This window comes from Ptychodera flava, chromosome 19, assembly GCF_041260155.1.
Source record: "Ptychodera flava strain L36383 chromosome 19, AS_Pfla_20210202, whole genome shotgun sequence".
Classification (NCBI taxonomy): domain Eukaryota; kingdom Metazoa; phylum Hemichordata; class Enteropneusta; family Ptychoderidae; genus Ptychodera; species Ptychodera flava.
The window spans coordinates 912,123-936,114 of record NC_091946.1 but is presented as its reverse complement, the minus strand read 5'-3'; the positions used below and the strand labels follow the sequence as shown (position 1 = coordinate 936,114).

General features: G+C 35.2%; 1 protein-coding gene across 2 annotated transcripts in view; it reads right to left on the bottom strand.

Annotated features, from left to right (window-relative positions):
* The window catches only part of LOC139118337 (P2R1A-PPP2R2A-interacting phosphatase regulator 1-like), a 42,219-nt gene extending 19,503 nt beyond the window's left edge, over positions 1-22,716 (bottom strand). Inside the window, exons 1-5 of one of the 2 annotated variants that reach the window (XM_070681599.1) lie at positions 22,312-22,716; positions 20,295-20,403; positions 17,654-17,751; positions 8,904-8,955; positions 743-868 (exon numbers count right to left, since the gene is read on the bottom strand). In XM_070681599.1, the coding sequence (XP_070537700.1) occupies positions 743-868; positions 8,904-8,955; positions 17,654-17,751; positions 20,295-20,403; positions 22,312-22,430 (504 nt within the window). In that variant the 5' untranslated portion in view covers positions 22,431-22,716. The remainder of the gene's footprint in view (positions 1-742; positions 869-8,903; positions 8,956-17,653; positions 17,752-20,294; positions 20,404-22,311) is intronic. The other variant, XM_070681600.1, reaches the window with a different exon arrangement.
* Positions 22,717-23,992: the final 1,276 nt, after the last annotated feature.

The following is a 23,992-nucleotide window of genomic DNA, read 5'->3' as shown; positions in this document are numbered from 1 at the left end:
AAACAAATTGATGTCCACATGTATGACATAGGTCAATGTCCTTGTGCCAACTTTGAATGATACTGGTGGAAATATGTCTCAGTTATAGCTCTGTACATGAAAAAATCGTAACAAAATGGCCACCAGGCAGCCATTATATTGCATTGGACTGTGAAACAAGTAGACAACCGACAACATCGGTTGAGACGTGCCTAAGTTATGGCTCCGTACATCAAAAAATTGTAACAAAATGGCCGCCATGCGGCCATATTGGGTCATATCGTGAAACACATTGACATGCATATGTATGATATAGGCCAATGTCCTTGTACCAACTTTGAATAAAATAGGTTGAGATGTGCCTGAAAAATCATAACAAAATGGCCGCACAGTGGCCATATTGGATCATCTCTCAAAACAAATCGACGTGCATATGTATGACATATGAAGTAATCCTTGTACCAAGTTTGAACAAAATCACTCCAGGCATCTCTGAGATATCTGCGTGAACGGACAGATGGACCAACGCACGGACTCACGGACATGACCAAACCTATAAGTCCCCCGGACAGTGTCCATGGGGACTAATAATGATAATGATGATGATAATAATATTGTTATTATTATTATTATTATTATTATTATTATTATTATTATGATCATCATCATCATCATCATCACGTTCAGTTTTGATCTAAGTCAAACAAGTATCTTCAGCGTATATGCCATTTGACTAGACTGCTTGTGTTGTGTGATAGCTTACCTTTCCCAGTATTCTTGTTGGTGATGGGGATGGTGATGATGAAAGCGGCAAAGATGATGGAAATATTGTCAAAGGTTCAGCAAATTTACTGAGTGACTTGTCACTTCTTGAACTTGGGGAATCACCCTGGATGATATAGAAAATAATGCCATTCAAGTGGAAGCACATTCTTATTAGAATGTGCTTTCACTTGAATAACATGTCAAAATATCACAAATATTGTCAAATTGTAATAGGAATGGAACTTTTGGATGCACAATTTTTGACAATTTTTAAAACAAAGATTTACTTGTCTCATTTGCAAGTAGTCATTTTATAAACTTGCAAGCCAATTTACAGTCATTTGGAAGTTTTAGACAATTGTTTAGCTGAAACTCAATGTTCCTGTTCAATTACTTTAAATTGTAAGTCAGGTAGACCTCATGTTTTAGACTCTTTAAGTTGCTCTTACTTGTAATAATGAGAATCAACCAATGAGATTTAACCTTCACAGATGATGAATACTGCCAGAAATCTGGTAGACACACACATACAGTGTTTCATCTAGGGTACTATACCAGGGGGGATTGGTCCCCCTCTACTGAATTTTTGAGGGGGATTTTAAAATTTGGGGGGGGGATTTAACTGAAACATTTAATGACATCTTATATGTAAGTTTTAATGTTGCAGTGATGTCACTTGTGATATCTCATACTACAAGTCATAAATCACTTGCTTACACAATCCAAGCTTCTGGCTGCAAACGCCATCCTCTATAAGATTTTGTCAAAAGTCAACAAATTTTGGTATCACTGTTTTGAATGTATAGGGCTTCAAAGAATGCAGACAGCTCATTAATATTTATAAGTATTAATATCCCTTAAGAAATTGTAGCACATTCCCTCATGCTTAAATATTCTGTATTTGTTTGTACATATTCTGTAAGTTTGCTTTCTTAGGGCTTAAAGAGGCACTCCCACTTGGTAACATTTTGAAAGCACATTTTTTTAATGCCAACGGTCGATGTTTGACGTGGCGACTGTGCGCGGATCGTGAGATATCGATAAAAACATGTCCACAAAACATAGGGCCAAAGTCCCTGAAGCTACTATAGACATGGATACAAAATTAAGTATTTCCTTACTGTATGAAATTATCTCACTAAGGTCATCCTACGGACAAGTAAACTAATATTAAAGCTGTCTGACCAGCGGTTTTGAAAGAACAAGCAACTCAACAGTTGACAGAGCTCTGTTGAGTTATGTAGAGAATAACCTTTTGTGACACATGTATTGATGAAGAAGGTGGATATCTTTGATTAACATTGTGAGTTCTGTTTAATAAGTTGAGACTGTACATACTCAGAGAAAGCACACTGAAGAGACAAAGGTTTGAAACTTAAGAAGTTCAAGGTCATCAAAAGCATTATAAGGAATCATGTTACACTTTCATTGCACTGTTTACACAGATTGCATAATTGCTATAAATAGCACATGAGGAATCTTTATACAGCCCAGCTTTACCATAAAAACCCTATCACTTTGACCACTCTTTTAATTGACCACTCTATTTTTTTCCTCAAAAAGTAATTTTATTTTATCCTTACCAAGTCAACCATGAATGGAAATTAGAACTTTCTCTATCTCTATCTCTATCTCTATCTCTATTGACTATTTTGAGCAATTTCTTTTAGATAACATACAGGGCACAATAAATGACGGTTCAGAATATGTCAAAGTTGGGATTCAGGAAAGTTGCCTTTACATGTTTTAATCCTCCAAGATGGTAAGCATTTCACTATGAACTGTCAAAAAAAGTTGAACTTTCTGATAATTCTACACTAAAATTATTTTGGCTTTGATGATTTCCTAATTAATTCAATTATTTAAAATCATATTAATTATTTTTTTCTGGGTGAATTGATAGGGTTTATACAGTACAAGAATTACATACAATGTAAGTCAAATTTTGACCAAAATGACAAAAAAATTCCTTAAAAATACAGATTTGCATATTTCATCACAATTTGAACAAGTCTAAGTTAGGTTACCCCTAGGGACCTGTATACCAAATAACAAAGCTGTCTGACCAGCGGTTATGAAGAAGAAGATTTTTTACCAAAAACACCTTTTTTGGCATTAATTTGCCTATTTTCAACAATATCAAAAAATTTAAAAAAATAGTTTCTCAAAATCGTATTTTTCATCTACACAACAAATATCAAATCAGTAAGTACTGCGGTTCTCAAGATATTTGAGTGGACGGACGCCTCACAAACGGACATACATACATACATACATACATACATACATACATACATACATACAGACTGACGACGGACGCCGGACGGATACCCATCCCAATAGCTTCTATAGACTATAGTCTATAGTAGCTAAAAAGTAAAAGTTTGAATTCCGGTGGCCCACCTGAATTCAGCTTCCGAACATAGAACGTTCGGCACTGGGGCCATTGTCATCTAAGCTATGGAGTACGAGTCTACGCTGACGCTGCTGTACGCCACAGTACCACTCGCGTCGGTGATCGGTGATCGGTCATGCCCCTGGGGAAAAGTAGAGTCTTACTGACTCTGAGAAAAAACGGAAAACAAAGTTTGATTCCACCAGAATTTGCACAGGTGACTAGCACAGTTACGTGCGGTTGATACATAGTGGCCGCCGAGTGGTATGCATAGACGCATACCTCGCGCGCGGCATACTGTGTGGCAGACGACAAAATGTAGTCATCGGAGGCGGCTAATATTTGACACGTAAAAACTGATGTTTATGTGGTATTGGTTAAAAATATAATACAACTGATTTAGAATAATGAAAACGACAAAAACTAAGGAGAAGTTTTACAAAACTTACCTGAGGTAATGGCATAATGCTGTATATAAACTCTTTGCAGTGGGAAGTAAATTAATTGCGTCGTTCGAACTTATTGTAGAACTCCCTAGAATATTGTCAATCAGCACAACAACAAACCTTCGGGGCATTTCGGGTCAAAATCAGAAACGATCGTAAAACTTCGGGATGTGAAAAATACGCTCGGGAAATGACATGTTTTTATCAATATCTCGAGATCCGCGCGCAGTCGCCACGTCAAATATCGACCGTAGGCATTTAAAAAATGTGTTTTAAAAATGTTACCAAGTGGGAGTGCCTCTTAAATGTACATTCAAACATAAAACATAAAATTAACGACAGCCAGCCATTCCAATTGTACCTTCAAGGGATTTTTTCAGTTTTCACTGAACTGTCTGCACTACAAAAGCAAGAAAAAAATCTATTGTAGTTATAAAAGAATGTTTTGTAGCTTCTGAAAAAAATAGTGTGCTTGTTTGTCACGTTTTTACTGTGCATATATCATCCCTCACTACTGGTAAGTTTTGATCAACATTGCCCTATGCAAACCAGTGAGCTGTATTTTTCTAGTGACCAAGCTGGTCTTGTGTGCAGGCTCAGTAGAACTAAAACGAACAACTTAGAGGGTCAGATCCTAGTCTGCCCTGTTTTGAATTGAGTGCAGAGTTTTTTTCGATGTCCGATTCGCTCCAGTTGCTTTTTACAGTCATTTTAGAATGGGGAAAATAACAAACAGAAAGTTGGTTGTCACCGACAGTTAATTTTAGGGTTTATTTGCCCGAAAAATTAGTCGATGTCTGTTCACATAATTCAAACATAGGGCCAAAGTCTGAAGCTACTATAGACATGGATACAAAATTAAGTATTTCCTGACTGTATGAAATTATCTCACTAAGGTCATCCTAGGGACCTGTAAACCAAATATTAAAGCTGTCTGACCAGCGGTTTTGAAAAAACAAGCGACTCAACAGTTGACAGAGCTCTGCTGTGTTATGTAGAGAATAACCTTTTGTGACACATGTATTGATGAAGAAGGTGGATACCTTTGATAGCTCATTTCAGGATGGCCTGACCAAAAATGGAAAAAAAATTCCGTAAAAATACAGATTTGCATATTTCATCACAATTTTAACAAATCTAAGTTGGGTTATCCCTAGGGACCTGTATACCAAATAACAAAGCTGTCTGACTAGTGGTTATGAAGAAGAAGATTTTTTACCAAAAACACCTTTTTTGGGGCTAATTTGCATATTTTCAACAATATCAAAAATTAATAAAAAGAGTTTCTCAAAATCATATATTTTATCCACACAACAAATATCAAATCAGTAAGTACTGCAGTTCTCAAGATATTTGAGTGGACAGACGCCTCACAAACGGATATACATACTGACAGTGCACGCCGGACAGATACCCATCCCAATAGCTTCTATAGACTATATTAGTCTATAGTAGCTAATAAACGAGAGTTAATTACATTCTAATTGAAGTAAACAAGACTTGCTTAGATCAAGATTTTCATCATAAAAAAACAGCATATCTGTCAGGTTATAAAGAATCTTAAGCTGGTTATCTTTTTATCAGTATTTTCATCCTATTAACCAAGCACATTTTAACTTTCAAATTATCATTGTAAGTAAGTTCTGTTGAATAAGTTGAGACTGTACGTACTCAGAGAAAGCACACTGACGAGACAAATGTTTGAAACTTAAGAAGTTCAAGGTCATCAAAAGCATCATGTAACACTTTCATTGCACTGTTTACACAGATTGCATAATTGCTATAAATAGCACATGAGGAATCTTACAGCCCAGCTTTACCATAAAAACCCTATCACTTTGACCACTCTTTTCATTGACCACCTATTTTTTTCCTCAAAAGTCAAGTTTTTTTTTTTATCCTTTAATACCAAGTCAACCACCAATAAACAGAAATGGAAATTAGAACTTTCTCTATCTCTATTTATTTGACCACCCTATCATGACAAACTATTTTGAGCAATTTCTTTTAGATAACATACAGGGCACAATAAATGATGGTTCAGAATATGTCAAAGTTGGGATTCAGGAAAGTTGCCTTTACATGTTTTAATCCTCCAAGATGGTAAGCATTTCACTATGAACTGTCAAAAAAAGTTGAACTTTCTGATAATTCTACACTAAAATTATTTTGGCTTTGATGATTTCCTAATTAATTCAATTATTTAAAATCATATTAATTATTTTTTTCTGGGTGAATCGATAGGGTTTATACAGTACAAGAACTATATACAATGTAAGTCAAATTTTGATCAAAAATGACAAAAAAAATTCCTTAAAAATACAGATTTGCATATTTCATCACAATTTTAACAAATCTAAGTTGGGTTGTCCCTAGGGACCTGTATACCAAATAACAAAGCTGTCTGACCAGCGGTTATGAAGAAGAAGATTTTTTACCAAAAACGCCTTTTTTGGCATTAATTTGCCTATTTTCAACAATATCAAAAAATTAAAAAAAACAGTTTCTCAAAATCATATTTTTCATCTACACAACAAATATCAAATCAGTAAGTACTGCGATTCTCAAGATATTTGAGTGGACGGACGCCTCACAAACGGACATACATACATACATACATACATACATACATACATACAGACTGACGCCGGACGGATACCCATCCCAATAGCTTCTATAGTAGCTAAAAATTGACATCACAGCTTGCTTCGATGCTTGTGACTTTCATTGTATGCAGTCTGCACTGAACACGTTTCTGTGACAGTAAAGTCCAATTTCTCGTGTCAATTTTGCTATCAGATTTATTTTCAGAGTGTTATGGACATTCATATGATGCACAAAAACTTATTTTTGTCTCCTTTTCTAAATTATACAGAGATGATGTGACACAGAGACCTTATCGGGCTAGGGCAATGAACTTTAGTGAATGTAACTCTCGACTAGCTGATAGGCTTTCATATGCAAAATCAGCGTACAGAAATTAACTCGTGGTATTGTTTCAACAGCATTTTATTGAAGCAGTTCAAAAAGTATCAAAATTGAACTAAAATTAGTCCTGTCCATGTAAATGTTCTTGCTACACTATACAATGCCCATTGCCACACTATTAACAGGTGACAATAACAGGTCAAATGTATCGAAGTGTGACACCCATGATAGTAGCCATTCCGCCCAGCTCAGTACATTGTGCGATGGGTCGCCCCTTCTACGTGCAATTGGCAGGGCCCAGCACACACAAGAGGGGGAAGCTGCGCAAACGCACAGCCAAGATGAAACACTGCACAGAACCATATTCCAGCCAGACAGTATCACTTCCCCATCTGTCAAGTCAGTAAAAAGTGGTATTGAGCCAAATCCATACGTATTTTCACCCACTTCCTTGGTACGTTATAGCAGCTTTAGTCTGTAAAATCATTTTCACAGTATCTCTGTTTTCAGATACCTTCAAATCTGCAAGTCTATGTTAAAATGGACCATATGGGACATGTTTTGCTTAACTAGTTTTAACCAACTTAACCTAATGGTGAAATATGAACTTAGCAGGAAAAGGATTAAATTTGCATCAAAATAGAAACATACCGTACCTACAACATTTTAAAGCCCTGGGGCAAGCAGTTTTTCATTTTGTAATTTTTACCATTTTCACAGTTGTATTGCTCATTAGCATATCAACTTTGGTTTTGGACTTAAATCTGCATCGAAATAGGAAAGTTTCCATAATGTCAAAAGTCCTACAACAGGCAGTTTCTATATCTAAGATTTTTTACCAAAAATTATGGTTCTGCTCATTTGCATGATAGTCATGTGATCAACTTCATTTGAACCAACTTGGATCTGCAACCCAGTAGGACTATTTTTGATCAATTAAACAGGGTCAATACACTAAAAGTCAATTGAATTTGAGGACTTTCAAGGACTTTTTCATCAATATTAAAGGACGTTTTGATGACTAAAATAACACTTTCCTAATATCATTTGTTTACATCATTTTTAATTATCATTTTTACAATATCACATCTAGTTACCTTGTCAACTTTTACACTTGTGGGTTGATCATCAATTTTCCAGGACTATCCCAGATTCAATTTCATTCTTAGGACTTTTCCAGTGCTTTCTTAATAGAATATTTTAAAATTCAAGCCTTTCAACGACTTTCCTAGAGTGTAAGGTCCCTATTCAAAGCTGTATATTTAATAGTTTTAACATTTACAATTGTTAATAATTTCTGCATTTATTAAACTCATTTGCTCATTTTGGAGCCATGTCAAAATTCCATCTTTGACCAAAAGTTCATGTACACACCAAAGTTTAAGCGGATAAGTGTTACTGTTTCTGACAAAACAGAATGGAAAAAACAACAGACATGCAGACACACAGCAGATACTAGACAGCTACTACCACTATAGTTTCATATGCCATATTATTTATATGGCAACTGGAAGATGAATAATGCAGAGAAATTCATTGATAATTCTGTGAATTGTTACTGTCACCACAATAAAAATACCTATGTCATCATGAAACATACCTTAACAACCAAATCAAATGTTACTTCCTTATCTGTTACTTCCTAATTCACAAGTATTGTATCTATTACTGCTTTCATATTGGTAATATATAAATATAGCCCTCAGAACAGACATCAAAAGTTTAATATACATACTTTTAACAGTATCATATAGGCCATATCAATGGGTTGCCTTCTGAATGGTTTGGTGACTTCTACTTACAATTGCCTCAAGTAATGATTCTAATATATATATATATATATATATATATATATATATATATACTTGATAAAGATATGCAAGTCATATCGAAACGTTGCCAATCAGCCTAAAATTTTACTTTGGAATTGGAGGTGAGATCGACTTGGAACAAAACACCAGTTCAGCAAGTCACTAGAGTTTTATATATATATATATATATATATATATATATATTATATAAGTATATATATATATATATATATATATATATATATATATATATATATATATATATATATATATATATATATATATATATATATATATATATATATATATATATTACTAAGTGGCCCACAAGATGAAAGATCTTTTGCAATATAATAACACTCAGTTGACAGTTTATATTGTCATAATTCCATAGTTCATTCTGAGGATTTAATGAATATACCTGTAGAAAGACTTACTGCAGAACTTGTTTGTATTATTTAACCGGTTTGACCCAAATCCCTGTAAACATGTTGATGATCATTTATACCAATAGGTTTGGGCGAAACCATGATTGTGAAAGGGTTTATATACTAGGATGGTACTGTAAAATATACTTACAAGTGTAAAATCATCCCAGGAATGACTTAACTGAAATGAAGACGTTACCTCCCTGTTGGAAAACAGATGATACACTTCATTTAACAAAACGATATCAACCATAATTTGTGGCAAAGTAAGCTCAGATCCACTGAATGACACTTAAAAGAGTAGGATGTGACAACTTTGAAAATTGAGTTTCAAGTATGCTCTGGAATTATCCTATAAGCAGAAGTGGAAAAATCTGATTTCACACTAACTACATGAACAGACTCTTTCATAACCCCTCAATGGCAATGCAAAAACCTCCTCTGACGCATTTTCAAAAGTTAAACAGGAACTTCCCCTATAAAAGCCAGATTATTGTAAATCAATGCAAATGTGAAAAAGCAACGCTACTGATCAGACGTGCCGTGTTTGGTCCCAGAATCCCATAATTTTGCCATGTTTCAGGCATTCATTGTTATTGAATCTTGTATACGATGTCTGTTAAAGCGCAGTGGTCGTCGCGCTGCGCATGCTCCTGAGGGCCCCCCCCCTTGTTGACAACGTATTCGGTGTCAAGAGAACCGGGTATATGGCGCGCTACACTCGGCTGTAGAGAATCCAACTCCACTACCAAGTTTACCACGTTCTTGGGTCACAAACGAGAATTCAGAGTACATGTATCAAGTCAAGCGAAGGACCTTTCATAGGTCTTCTTGTTATGTGGGGGTTATCTCATTTGAAAGAGGATTAAGACCTACTCGGCAATCAGGAAGTACTACAACGAAGTTTGTGTAGCACCGGTAGGCCTACACTAGCTAGCCGTTGGATCACTGCCATGACCGTCCACAGGATCTCTTAATACGTCCCTATGTGTACATGTAGAGCTGCATGGCAGGGCTGTGTGTTACCGGTGGGGTTGGTGGGAGGCCGTATAACGCCGGTAACACACAGCCCTGCCATGCAGAGCTACCCTATGTGTAGCCGTGCAATTTTCCTGCCAAATACCGCAAAAAACCTGCTCGTTTTGTCTATTGTGTCCTGTACTTTGACTATTTCTTGCCATGTAATACTAGAAGTAAGAAATGGTAATCAACAGTGGGTCGTGGGCCAAGTTATGGGCCAAATCAGGGCCGGTACGTTGTGGGACCGGATTGTCTTATATCCGTGTATGTCAACGCGGTCACCTTCTCCCTGTATCGAAGCAACAGCATCTCCCGTGTCCTGCTCTGGCTTGCCGATCATGCTCTTGAGTGTAATTTTTGTGTTAGGCACACACACACACACACACACACACACACACACACACACACACACACACACACACACACACATATATATATAATATACACACGGCATATATATATATTATACCGTACTCGTCCGAGTATAAGCCCCTGCTCGTGTATAAGCCCCCCTACTGATTTTAGAGGATTTTAGAAAATGCATTACATCCGTGTATAAGCCCCTACCCTAGTGTAACTCAAATACAGAAAGGTTAGGAGAGTATATTTGGTCATTTAACTTGGTAAAATTAATTTTAGATAATAAAGAAACCATTAAAAGATGTTAAAACAATGGGAAACTGGAGTTCCCTTGACAATATCGTAAGGAAAATGACACGTTTTTCCAGTACTGTCTTGATTCTTTGACCCTACTCACCCCCGTCGCCTAAATAGAATAGTCTCACTCACGTCGGCCATTGTTTATTTTCATTCACGGCCACGATGTTTTCATGCTTGAAACATGCAGCTTCTTTTGTTTGAAGCAATTATCCTTTCATTTGTGAAGACTTTTCCTGGTGACTATTACAATTTTCACTGCTATGTTGTTGTTTTCACAAGATGTAGACAGTTTGATATTGGAATATTGAGTTGCCTTTCCGTGTGGGCAATGCATGCCTGTTCACAATCACATGTCATTACTGTTGATCAGCAGCATACATGACGTCTTTGTTTCAAGTTTGGGTTTTTTTTCGACGCTGAAATTTCACCAAAATGTCACTTCTGTATTCAGAGATTGTACAATCAATTTCTTTGGATGTGTAAGTCGATTTTGAAAGCGATAGAAAGATCGAGTGGTGTTGAAAAAAATCGTGCATAAAATTAGCATAAATTAAGCGTCCATGCCAGATAACATGGGGTTGCTCGAGTATAAGCCCCTCCCCTAGTTTTACCGCTGTTTAGTGTTGCCGAACCGGGGGCTTATACTCGGACGAGTACGGTATATATATATATATATATATATATATATATATATATATATATATATATATATATATATATATATATATATATATATATATATATATATATATATATATATATATATATATATATATATATACACAATGTTGATCATCATAGTGATGTATTTTTACTGTGCTGTAAATAGCATTGTGTACAACCAGCATGACCGCACGCGATCAAACCCATTTGTTCACTGTGACTGCGTGCAGTAAACTCAGCGACATAATGTGCCAAGTGTAGTGTCTCAATGTTCGTAGCCTTACATGAGTTTATAAATAGAAATACACCACTGAAGTTCGTTTCCGATCTTAATATTTTACTATTGCATGATGTTGAGTCTTACAAAGGCGTTCACAAAGTGAGGGACTGCTCCCATCTCACTCCGATTGAAGTTGAGAAGACTTATGTTTACAAACATTTATGTTTATCAACAAAAAAATCGCCCATGCACTGCGGGACGACCACTGCGTTTCAATATATAGGGACTAAACTTGAGTCGAAAATAAACTGAAAAATTGTTGCATTTTTTGTCGGAGAATGTATCAACATTTGTTCCCTTACAACCATTTGACCCCGCTTTGCATATGTCACAAAAGTGCCCATCATGATTATTTAAATTTATCACCTGGTCAAAGCGATGCTATGAGAATTCAAAAACTCCCACCCACTGTATGCAGATGGCTGTGTCATCAGTAATCCCACTATTGTGCACCCACGTTCCTGTAACTTTCCGTTTAAGCCGATCCCAGCTCAGCTCAGTGAAATGGTGAGGTGTTTTATCATTCAGTTTTTTTATTTTACTTGGTTAGACTGTTTTTCAGACGTAGTTGATTTTTATGGGATAATGAGCCTATTACTGCAACATCAAATAGCCCATCAAATATCACTGAAATATACACTAAATTTAACAGATACACTACAAAATCACGTCTGCACGGCAAAGGAGAAAAATATACCTGGGGTGTTCAAGGGAGAAGCAGAACAAGATAAACTTGTACTGAGGAGTTTTTGAACGAGACTTCTCTCTCTTGTTTTGGTCATTGGAAGCTTTGCTAAGTATTAAAACCATGGAAAGATATGTTGTAGCTTGCACAGTTGTACTTTTGCCACAGTTTCAATGCATCTCGTCTATTCACAGTCATGTATAGATTTCCTGCATTTCCTGCTTAATGTGCTTCAGCTACATGTAAAAGCCAATCAGAAAAATTGAAATAAATTTGATACAGTATATGTTAACGACCCAAAGTTAGGCTATATAAATGCCAAGCTGACTCAAAGGCCCAGTTACAACCAATAACGTAGTAACTAACCGATAACGTATCAAACCCGATAACGTTGTAAACATTTACCGATAACATAGTAAATCAACCGGTAATGTAGTAACGAACCAATAACGAAGTAAATTTTTCTAATCGATAATGTAGTAAAAATTTACCGATAACATAGTAATTTTTCCTAACTGATAACGTATCAACAAATTTACTGATAACGTATCAATGAACCAATAACAGATTAAATCAACTGATAACGTAGAAAAGTCAACCAATACAGCATCAAAACAACCAATAACGTATCAATTAACTGATAATATCTTATTTAGGGATTCATGGGGAGAGATAGATCGATTGATTTATAGACGGCTAGATATTAGATAGCTAGATAGATAGATGGATAAATAGGTCGATCAATGTATCGATACATAAATCGATCACTCAACCGATAGATCAATTTATCTATCTATCGATGTTTGATAGATGGTCGGTCTGTCGATTGATCAATCAATTGATCGATAGACAAATTGATGGGCAGATCGATCAATAAAATGAAGGATCTATCAATTCGATAGAAAGATAGATCAATTAATTGATAGATAGATTGATCGATTCGATAATTTGGTTAATAGATAGATGGATAGATAGATCTATAGATCGATTTGTTATCACATTTTCTTTTCTTCTATTTATTTTTTTCCGTTTAGCGTAAATTGTTACAAATAATTATATGCTTGTTTCTCATCCTAGACATTGTAAAAATGATGAGGTGTCACTGTTTTGTTTCTTCTCAATTTTTTTTTACTCTTCTACCAACAAGAATGTGCAAAAAACATGAAAACGACATAGAAATGCACACAATGATAAATGCACAGCATATGTGTATGTGTACAGTTCTGGAATGTTAATGTCAGTTATTTTGTTTACAGTTCTATTTTAATTATACAGCACTGTGTTATGCACTATCGTCGCATATTTATTCATTTTTTTTTTATTTCCTCATGAGCAGAAAAAAAGGTTAACGTAGCCGGTCTAAATTGACGCGTGCGAGGTCGATAATTTTGCGATGTCTTTGTAATCCTACTTCAAATAAGATGTGGCTAGATGTGAATCACGACAGAAAGATAAAAATACCGCAATTATATGGTGTCGCTCAAATTTGATCAAAATTGGTACATACCAAAAATCAACAATAAGTGTTGTTTCTATCTGTTCAGTGCAGGAAAATTATATGTTGATGTTATGACAATTTCTGCTCAGTACAACCAAAAAAACAACAAGAAATATTTAAAACCAGAAAATTAAGAATGACAAAAGTAAATAAGGTCTGAAACTTTAGGTACTGAAGGTCAACTTTAGCAACATGCATAGCAGAGAATCTTTCAACCAAGGATGTACAAAAATAGACATCCATGGTTTCAGGAGGTCTGTTAATATGTCACAGTTCATAAACAATGACAGGAAATGACCAATTAGCTGTTTCAGTTACTGCTACCACTCCCAAACATAATGGGTACCCTGCATACAAATAGGTTGAAGGTCAAAATCCTCTTATTCAGATGTGTGGGCTGATTCAGTTGCTGCAACCACTCTGCACATTTGCAGGATTTCTCTTTTTCTTACCTCATTTGCACATTTTTGACACTGACGTTTTCATTTGAACAAATTCACATCTCAACCCCTGCATCTACCTGTACACCAAATACTGAGACGGTAGCTTTGGCGGTATGGGAGCCTTTGTGTGTGATGGACATACATCCGCACATACATACCCACAAATATACAGACATACAGACGCTACCGACTCATCATAAAAGCTCTTATTGGTATTTATATTCATACCAAATATGAGCTAAAAAAGGAAAGAAAAAGCAATATGTCTGCAAAATCTCGTGACTTTACTTGCCTACAGGAGTACCTTGCAAAATTAATGGATTTTGATTATTAGAATTCAATTGAGCAATGAGTCAAGATTTATCTGTCATTCAGTCCAAGAATGAGAGTTACATGAGTGTGTACCAGTGCTTTATGGATGGGTATGATTGCAATTATTTTGTAAAGGCTTATTGTCATTTTGATATACTGACATTGTAAGTAACAAATTTCATAATCGGTCATGTTGAAAACTTTTTTCCAAGTCCTCCCAACTTAGATAGTGTGTCAATAAAGACACTCACATGTGTTTTGTTCCTTCAATTCATCCTGCAGGAATACTTATCAATTAGTTCACATTTCCCAAATTGATGAAATTTGATTTGTGATGTCTGAGTAATAGCACGAAAACAGTATATACTCCCAAGTATATTTAACTCTGAAGGTGTAACTGATTGATTTTGAAAAAATACCGTCAAGGACACTATGTGCTCACATTCGGTTTGAATTGGTCCATTCAAGAAATATTTAAACCAGAAAAACAAGAATGACAAAAGCAAATAAGGTATCCAACTTAGGTACTGGAGGTCATCTTTAGGAACATGCTTATCAACTTCTATAGCAATGGAACAAGCAGATCCTAAACACATAAGCAAATGTCAACAACAAAAAACAGACAAGGCTTGATAAAAAGAAAAGGTGGGAGTGGGCAAAAAATGCACAAGGGATCTGGTAAAAAAGTAATGCTACATCAGCAATCTTCTAGACCCTACCCCCTCCTGAATATCAAATGTTCCATCCCTTGGTATTACATAAGACCAAATGACAAGAAGTTGGAGATTTTTTAATTAATGTCATGAGTGTTATCATTCTAATGTAAACAGCACTTAAGGTAGTTACAGATAGTGAAATGCCTTCAACTGTGGGCAGTGATTACAACATCTGGAATTATCCTGGATCCAAATTTCTCATCAGTTCTTGTGTGTCTTACATAGAAAAGTTGCAAAAATTGGTCTGCAATGAAAAAATCACCTAAGCTTTGTTTTCTGGATCAAATTTTCCTACAAATTGATACCAAATATGACAAAATTATGTTCACAGCCTTCAAAATTGTCTCACAACATATCCTGGGTTGGTGTAGGTCATTTAAGGTCACAAACTGAGAAAATTACCTAAAATATACGAATTTGGGGTTTCCCAACACTTTGAGCAGAAAATTTATCTAATAACATCTTTTGGGACTTTATATCAAATTACAAAGCTATCAAACAAGGGACTTTATACCAAATTACCAAGCTATCAAACAAGTAATTTTGAGATAAAGTTTTCTTGACCAAAATGACAATATTGTCTTAAAATACAAATTTTTATATTTCAGGACAATTTCCACATATCTAACTATTGTCATCTCTGTACGTCTGTGTACCAAATATGAAAGCTGTCTGTCCAGGGGTTTTAAAAAGGAAATACTGTTTAAGATTTTTTGACCAAAAATGACAAAATTGCTCCAAAAAAGTAATTTTCCCAATTTTTCATAATTTCAAACAAATTAGAAGAGTAACACCCTTGCAAAGAGACAACCCAATTTGAGAGCGATTGGGTTGGCGGTTTCAGAGAAGAATAATTTTTACTGGAAATGAGAAAAATCACCAAAAAATTCAGCAAAAATACAAAATTAAGGATATCTTCACAATATTCATAAAACTGTATAAGGTTCACCTAAGGTACTTGCACACAAATTTTCAAAGCAATCAAAAAAGCGGTTCTTGAGTTATTTATTCTTAACCATTTTCACATTTTGTAAGCTCATTTGCATAATTTTGGCAATGCAGACTTCATTTGAACAAAATCCCATCTATAGCCCAGGATGCATCCACATACCAAATACCAAGCTGAAATGTGCAGCGGTTTGTGTTTTTGATGTTGACGGACATACTGTACGTACATACATACATACATACATACATACATACATACACACATACATACAGACGCCATCGACTTCAGCCTATACGATAAACTCACATTGGTATAACCAAATGTGAGCTAAAAAAACCCGAAAGATGCAACACTCATTTATATTCCGTTTGTTTCCATTTATTAATACATTATCGGTCTATTCATAATTTATTTGTTGACTTTATGCATTATCTGTTGATGGGAATCTTACTCTTTGACTTGGCTAGGTTATTGGTTGACTTGATACATAATTGGTTGATTTAATACGTTATCGCTTGATTTGATACGTTATTGTTCACTTGCCCACATTTATGGGTTGATTTGATACACAATCTCTCTATTTGTCTATCCTTGTTACAAATATATTTTTGTTTCTCATCCTAGACATATTGTAGAAATGATGAGGTGAGACAGTTTTTTTCTTCTCAATTTTTTTTTTACTCTTCAACCAACATTATGTGTTGATTTGATACACAATCTCTCTATTTGTCTATCCAGCAATCTATTTATCCTATCGAAATACATATATATATATATATATATATATATATATATATATATATATATATATATATATATATATATATATATATATATATATATATATATATATATATATATAAATATATAGATTTATCAATCGTTGTATTGAGCAATTGATCAAGTCATTCAATCATTCAATCGATAGAAATATCAATCGATTGATTGATAGATCAGTACATCGATCGATCAATTGGTTGATCTATCCTTTGATCAAGGATTGATCCTTCAATCAAGGATAGATCTATCCCTATGAATCTATTCCCATGAATCACTTGATCCAATACATTATCAGTTGATTTGATAGGTTATCGGTAAATTTGTTGATACGTTATCAGATAGGAAAAATTACAACGTTATCGGTAAATTTTTACTACTTATCGGTTAGAAAAAATTACTACGTTATCAGTTTGTTACTATGTTATCAGCTTTACTATGCTATCGGTAAATTTTTACTACATTATTGGGTTTGAAACATTATCGGTTGCAACAGGCCCTCACCTCATGTGATTGACCACTGAGGCAGGTCACTCTATGGTAAGATATGAGAGGGGCAAAGCAAATGAGGGATTGTTCCAAGAATACTGGCTCCACATTCCACTTTCAACATCATGAAAGCTATCGTTCTTTGAAAGAAAGGCATGCAATGCTTCATACTCTGATGTAACAAGTTGGCATGTTTTCATAAGATTACAATTATAATTTAGGTGAGTTCTCTAAAATTAGTTGGCCAATGAAGCCCCATGTAACATCTTGAATATTCATCATGCATAATTGTACGGTTTTAGTGTAAAGGAGCTTTTACATGACAATGTAGAAAGATGTGGCCACTTGGATTAATCAAACCTTCTTGAACCTGCAAAGTTGATGATGTGTTTGATACTTTTTAACTTACTTTTCGTGCACACTTTCTCTTCTATTGACATCATGAGCTAATCTTTCTTCTTGTTTTATCTGGTTTATGCGTGATGGAATCTTAATCGGTGTTGATGACTGAGAATAAACAAGAAAATTTCAAAGGAATATGAAGCTTTATATGTTAACAGCTTCTGATGCTGGGTTGAGCTTTAATTTTGCTATACCTGCAAAAATCCTGCTTTAACCATTTAGCTTCAGGAAAATGCTGAGTCTACTGAGTGTGTGCTCAGAGAACGGACCAATGACATAGATGCATTATGCTCACAGATCAAAGTGTAACTTTACACAAACAGACTGTCACAGTTGAACAGAAGTGGACTCTCTAACTAAAGACATTTCAAAAAATTCAATTGTATCAATTTCAAAATTTTATTTACCAGAGTACACGGAATATGTAAACTTTTCAAACTCTTTTGAGTTAATGGTGCATCGATTTAGCAACAGTGGGTTCTTATCTAAGCTGATACTGGCAGCAACACGATGTCAACATTGCTTTGCATTCATTATTCGTTGCCAGTCCAGGACCCTGGGATCACTAGCGGTGGTTTAAACAGGGCCATTGTGCAACTGACTATGACACTAGTCTGGACAAACAAGAAGGCTTGATTGCCAGTGTTGACAAACATAATCCAAGAAAATTTGTCCATGAATTATCAAGAATTAGGTTGCGTGTTTTTATATCTATACTTTTGTAACAAAAGCATTTTACATAAAAAGACAAAATCACTCTCTTTTCTGTCATTGGATCTAAAAATTGAATACCGGCCAGTGTTCTCCCCAGGCCGTTTAACAGGATCGGCCCCGATCCTTTATTTTTTTCGCCCGACCCTTTATTTTTCATGCCAACCCTGTTTCATGTCCGCTGATACTCTTTAATGTGGCTGAAGACCTATTGTTTCTCGGCGGCGATTTTGACACTTTTATTTCAGCGAGCGTATCAAGTGTGAAACGGTTCTAATGTGGCGATAACAGGACGTGCCAGATGATTAAAAGGTTTATTCCATCGCTAAAATGTGTGAAATGGTTAGACTGTTCTCCTTTCATGTCAATTCTTTACATGTTTTACACACAATGAGGCCGGGTTATCGGGTGCAAAGCACCCAGAGTCGCGCTTGTCTGTGAGGAAAATAAATGGCCCGGCCGTAGTGCAAATGAACATCGGCTAAGACGGATGAAACTTAAATTCAAAAAGCATGAAATGTGTTACGCTGCCGATCGTACAGACAACGGCCATTTTATACAACGGACATGGAGTATACTCAACGAAAGGCTCGTTGTTGTATCTTTGCCAGCGGGCACTCAGTCAAAGCATCATCTATACTATAGGCGACTGGTTGAACTGCCGTTGCCACCAATGTCTCGCACTGATAAGGATCCTAAGGTCAGGAAAAGTGATTTCGATCTGAAGTGGCTGAAATCGTAAGATTGGTTGAGACAAACATCAGATGCAAAAATGTACAGTACTGCCGCTTTTTCAGAACGTTGCGTGTCCTAGTTAGCCATTTCAAGATCTGTGTACGTCAACATGACGTTGAAGCTATGCGTGTCACCTCGTGTCACGCATTCGTAACTTGCATGGATTCGTTTGATTGACTTTGAGAAACAATTGCACTTGATCCACTTTCAAAACCCATGACCCGTTTTACAATATTCAAGGCACCATGAAATGAAATAAAAAGGAACTGCATGAGCTAAAACAATCATTCGTGTGATCATCTGAATACAGCAGCAATGTACGAACGGTTAGGGTATACAGTATAGGTTCAAAGGTCGCGTGTGTTCAAGTGTGCTCCAGTACCACACAATGCATGGCGGCCAACGCCGCGCAGTTGTCGAATTTTCGTACGTTTGTCGAAGTAGAAGTCGATGCGATTTCAAATCTTGTTCTTGAAAATACCCGGTATCAATATTTTCGGGCTTCTCTTTATTATAAATTGAGTTTTAAAGTCAACATATTTCTCTGCAGGCAGTCCCGTATGAACTTGTCCGTGTGTTAAACTGTTTTGCCCTGGACGTTTAAAAGGACATCCTTGGTTTTAGCAGTCTGGCTACAGACAAACCTGTAGTAACAGATGATCACATAAAACGTCTGATTTTGAATATTATTCTAGAACTAGAACTGGAAGACTTTGAATGAAAATATGGATGTAATATATGAAGTGCTTAGTTTAGAGTGCATAAAAGATTTTACTTTATCCTTTTATTGTGGGATTTTTTCTGATGCTATGGAGTGATGTGTGTATTGCATAATTAACATAAAATTTACATAGTTATTGTTATGTCAATTAGCCGATCCTGTTTCAGAAATTTCTGGGAAGAACACTACCGGCTAACAATCAATTTCTCAATCAATTTTGAAACAATGTTGCAGTAGCAAATAATATTATATGTGCTACATGTAACCTCCCTTGACTGTAACATGCATTTATGGTAGACACACACAAAATGGTGTTATATTGCTTCGGTGAATGGTTGTGTATATATGCACAATTGATGTTTATTGATGTCCCTTTCAAAATGTTTAACGACATCAAAAAATTATAAAGAGCCTACAAAAACTGAAACAAGTATGAGACGGTGACTTGATGTTAGAGTCTGATCATTTCCACTATACTTACTGCTCTTGATGGTGATTTGTTCACATTGTTGTTCACATTTGCTGATAGGCTTGTGCTATGTCTTCTGATTCTACTCACAACAAAAGGTTCAAAGTTCGGTGCCTCATGACTGGAAAAGTATAAAATTTCATGGTTAGAACTTAGAAATTTTCTGCTTTACAAATTTTAATAATAACTGAATTGCTATCATGATTTTACTTTTACAGGACATTTACATGACATTTAACCTTGAAAATGAAATCACATTGCTGACTGTTGACCCTACTACTATACTCAGGAAGTCTGCATTGGTGATTTACATAATGTTGAAAAACAAAATACTAGACTTATAATGAGTCAAAATAAGAAGTACTGACACTAATTACTATAGCTTTAGCCTGAAGTACAATCACACACACACTGGTATCATTAAAATCAGATTGATCATAATACGTTAAGCATATGTATAAAAATGAACAAATTTTGTACAACATCACCATTCAGATTTAGGTTTTTATTGTCTTACCATACGATTTCTTCTCAAACATAAACTTTTACTTGCTAATTGATTGAAGTCACATTTTAGGAACAAATACCTCTGCACTGTTATTGCACAGGCATGTGAAACTTCATCTTCAAAACTTACACAACTCCATGGCAGCTAATTTGCAGTGGCTTGTGTGGAGTAGAATATGCTAACATATAAACATGAACAAAATCTGTGGCTGATATATATTATTGTAGACAATTTACGACAGTTTACATCACACTTAAGAGTCACTGTCAATGTCACGACCAAACTTATCGGTTGCAACAAAGCTGTAATATGTTATTGTTAGGTTCTCTGACATAACTCTTTTATTTATTTTATTTATTTATTTATTTATTTATTAAACTTCATCACTGGATACAAAGACAAAGAAGACACAAAGTCAAACAACTAGCCCACCAGGAGTGGCACTCAACATTAGAATAAAATGGCCGCCAGTGAAAGGTTGAGACAAACAGGTGACGAGCACCTCTATAACTGCCCCACCACACATTAAAAATTGAAAAATAAAAACAACAAGGCACATAACAAAATGCACAATAAAAAACAATTTAACATACAGTAAAAAACAAAGTCGACAGCTGTGGAACAGTGAAAAGACTGGAAATAATTAAATTGGACGACAATTATGACAGCGACATGCTGAAACCCATGTACAAGTATCAGTACAATTGAAAATATTTACAAATTTCTGCTGATAAAATGAAGTTACTCTTGATTTAAAAAGAGAGACGCTCCCCGACATTCTAATATCTGAGTGTAAATGATTCCATAGTGGTACAATTCTATTAAAGTAAAAACGTGTAAATGATTCTGTGTGGCAAGACTGTGGTTTAAGTTTTAAATAGTCATCAATTGATCTCGTATTGGGATAACTCGAATTGGCTGAGTAAAGTGAACAAAGTCATTTAAATTTACATCATAATATCCATGAATACACTTAATGAAAAATATCAAATCTGACATTTCTCTTCTGTATGTGAGAGGCATAATATTAAGTTCTGTAAGCCTTTCTTTGTAATCAGAATCGGGATAATGAAGTATAAACTGTGTGGCCCTTCTTTGCACCCCTTCCAAAGCCTTAATGTTTTGTTTAGAGGGAAAGTCAAAAAATGATTGTGGTTCAGCGTGCAAACTGGTAATACTACTGACCCACAGTTACGTTGCTTCATCCTTGACACGAACATACACAATTATTAGGACGAATAACAGACTTGGAGGTCGACATTGAAAGCAATGACCAATACGTCATTTTTTCATTTATGTGGATGACTATTCGTTTCGGTCCTACCTTGGAAGGCATGAACATTCCTATCTTTAATATTATATCACATGGTTTACTTGTACACAAACAGATACATACAATATTGACAGCGTTAATGTCTATGGTCGCCCTGCCAATATCCCCTTTGCAAAACATTCCAGAACATGGTTTGGCAGGACCAGATTTCTGAGTTTCATTCAAACACTGAAGTTGTGAACGCTCACCTGGAAGTTGGGCCAGACGATGTATTTATCGATGGCAGGCTGTTTGATCGTCTCAAATTGGTACCGGCCTGAGAACAAGGGGGTTGGTACGCATCTACTTCCATTTCACCAGCATCCATGGCTCAATTCATAAGCAAAAGAACATAGACCGTGAAAATGAACTACAAAGACTTCGTATCTGAACGAGGGGAGAAACAACGACAAACTTTACGGTATTCCACTATTCGTCAAACGTGACAAAAGTTGTCGCTAACAGAAACAAAAGAAGACCGAAACAGAAGACGGAATTTACATCATTCGCGCGTCTGCGGTTTAAAAAACTGCCAAAAGACCATGTAAATCCAGTGAAATCCCGCAATTTCGAATATTTTAGTAGGTTTTTGTTATTATGAGAAGTGCTCCAACAACGCATGCGCGGAAGAGTACAACCTGCGCCGAATAAGCCGTATAAGCTGACGTGTTTGATTGGTCAAAATTTTGAGAGGCGCTGACGTTTAGGGCTGCCCTTGTTTTTCATATTTGTATCAGTCATACTTCTCCGCGTCTTAATTCAATGTCAAGTTGAATGACAAATGTACGATATATCGACAATTACTAGGTCTATATTGAAGAAAAAACAAAGCCAATCAAAAATTGTGCAGCTGACATTTTTGTACAATCAGATTGTGGTTTGCAGCACAATCTCTCATTATGGTTGCACGTCAATCTATCAATGGGAGTCAGCTTTACTGTTGTACCACAGTCATAGTGGGGGGCGGGGATACAAAACGATACTTTAGTCCATCGCAAATATAAAGGTGTTCTTTTCGACAAAAGTGTTTTATAAAACACAAGCAAGTATTTAAGTATAAAAACTTGAACAAATTTATGAACTTGGTAGGAAGCACTATTTGTTATTGGAAAGCTAAAAGTGGTTATTCTATACAACTACAGAGAAAATGTTTAATTATGCAATTTTAAACTTAAAATTCAGTATAAAGTTTTCAGGGTACAAACTGTGCATAAAAAATGTGGAAAAAAATTATAAACTGTCATTTGTCATTCTCTGAACTAAAATATTATTAGTATATTTTATCAATAATAAAATTTTACCTTTTTCAGAAGATTTGTCTGTTTGAATTTATCAAAACAGCCTTTCTTCTAAAGCATTTTTTGCCACAACAATGTTAGTTTGCAATACTTTAGATGCTTTAGATATCAACTTGAAGATAAATATCAGGAGGAGATGCTCAAAGACTTTTGTCAATATATATTTTTTTTAAAATCTGATTGAAATCAGATGCTTGGAATTGGCTAAGTTGGTTTGCTCCTTGTTTGTTTTTATCACTTACAGACAGAAGGACACTGCTGTAAACGTGAATGGAAACATACAAAAAGTAACAACCTAGCTCATCTCATCTATGATATTTGATTTGTATCAGATTGTTAGGGTGGCATTTACACACCACGGAACTTTATTATTTTTGAATATAAATTCTAATTTTTTCTTGACAATATTTATTTGTAAGAGATTTTATTTCTCCACCACAAACTTTTAATTTGGACGGGAAACTTTATTTGGAGTAAAAAGTTTTAAAACACTTTGAACAAAAAAATTTCACTTTTAAAAAAATAAACTTAACTTTAACGTCAACAAAATATTTGTTTCTCAAAAGTATTTTTTATTTTGTAAAAAAAGTAA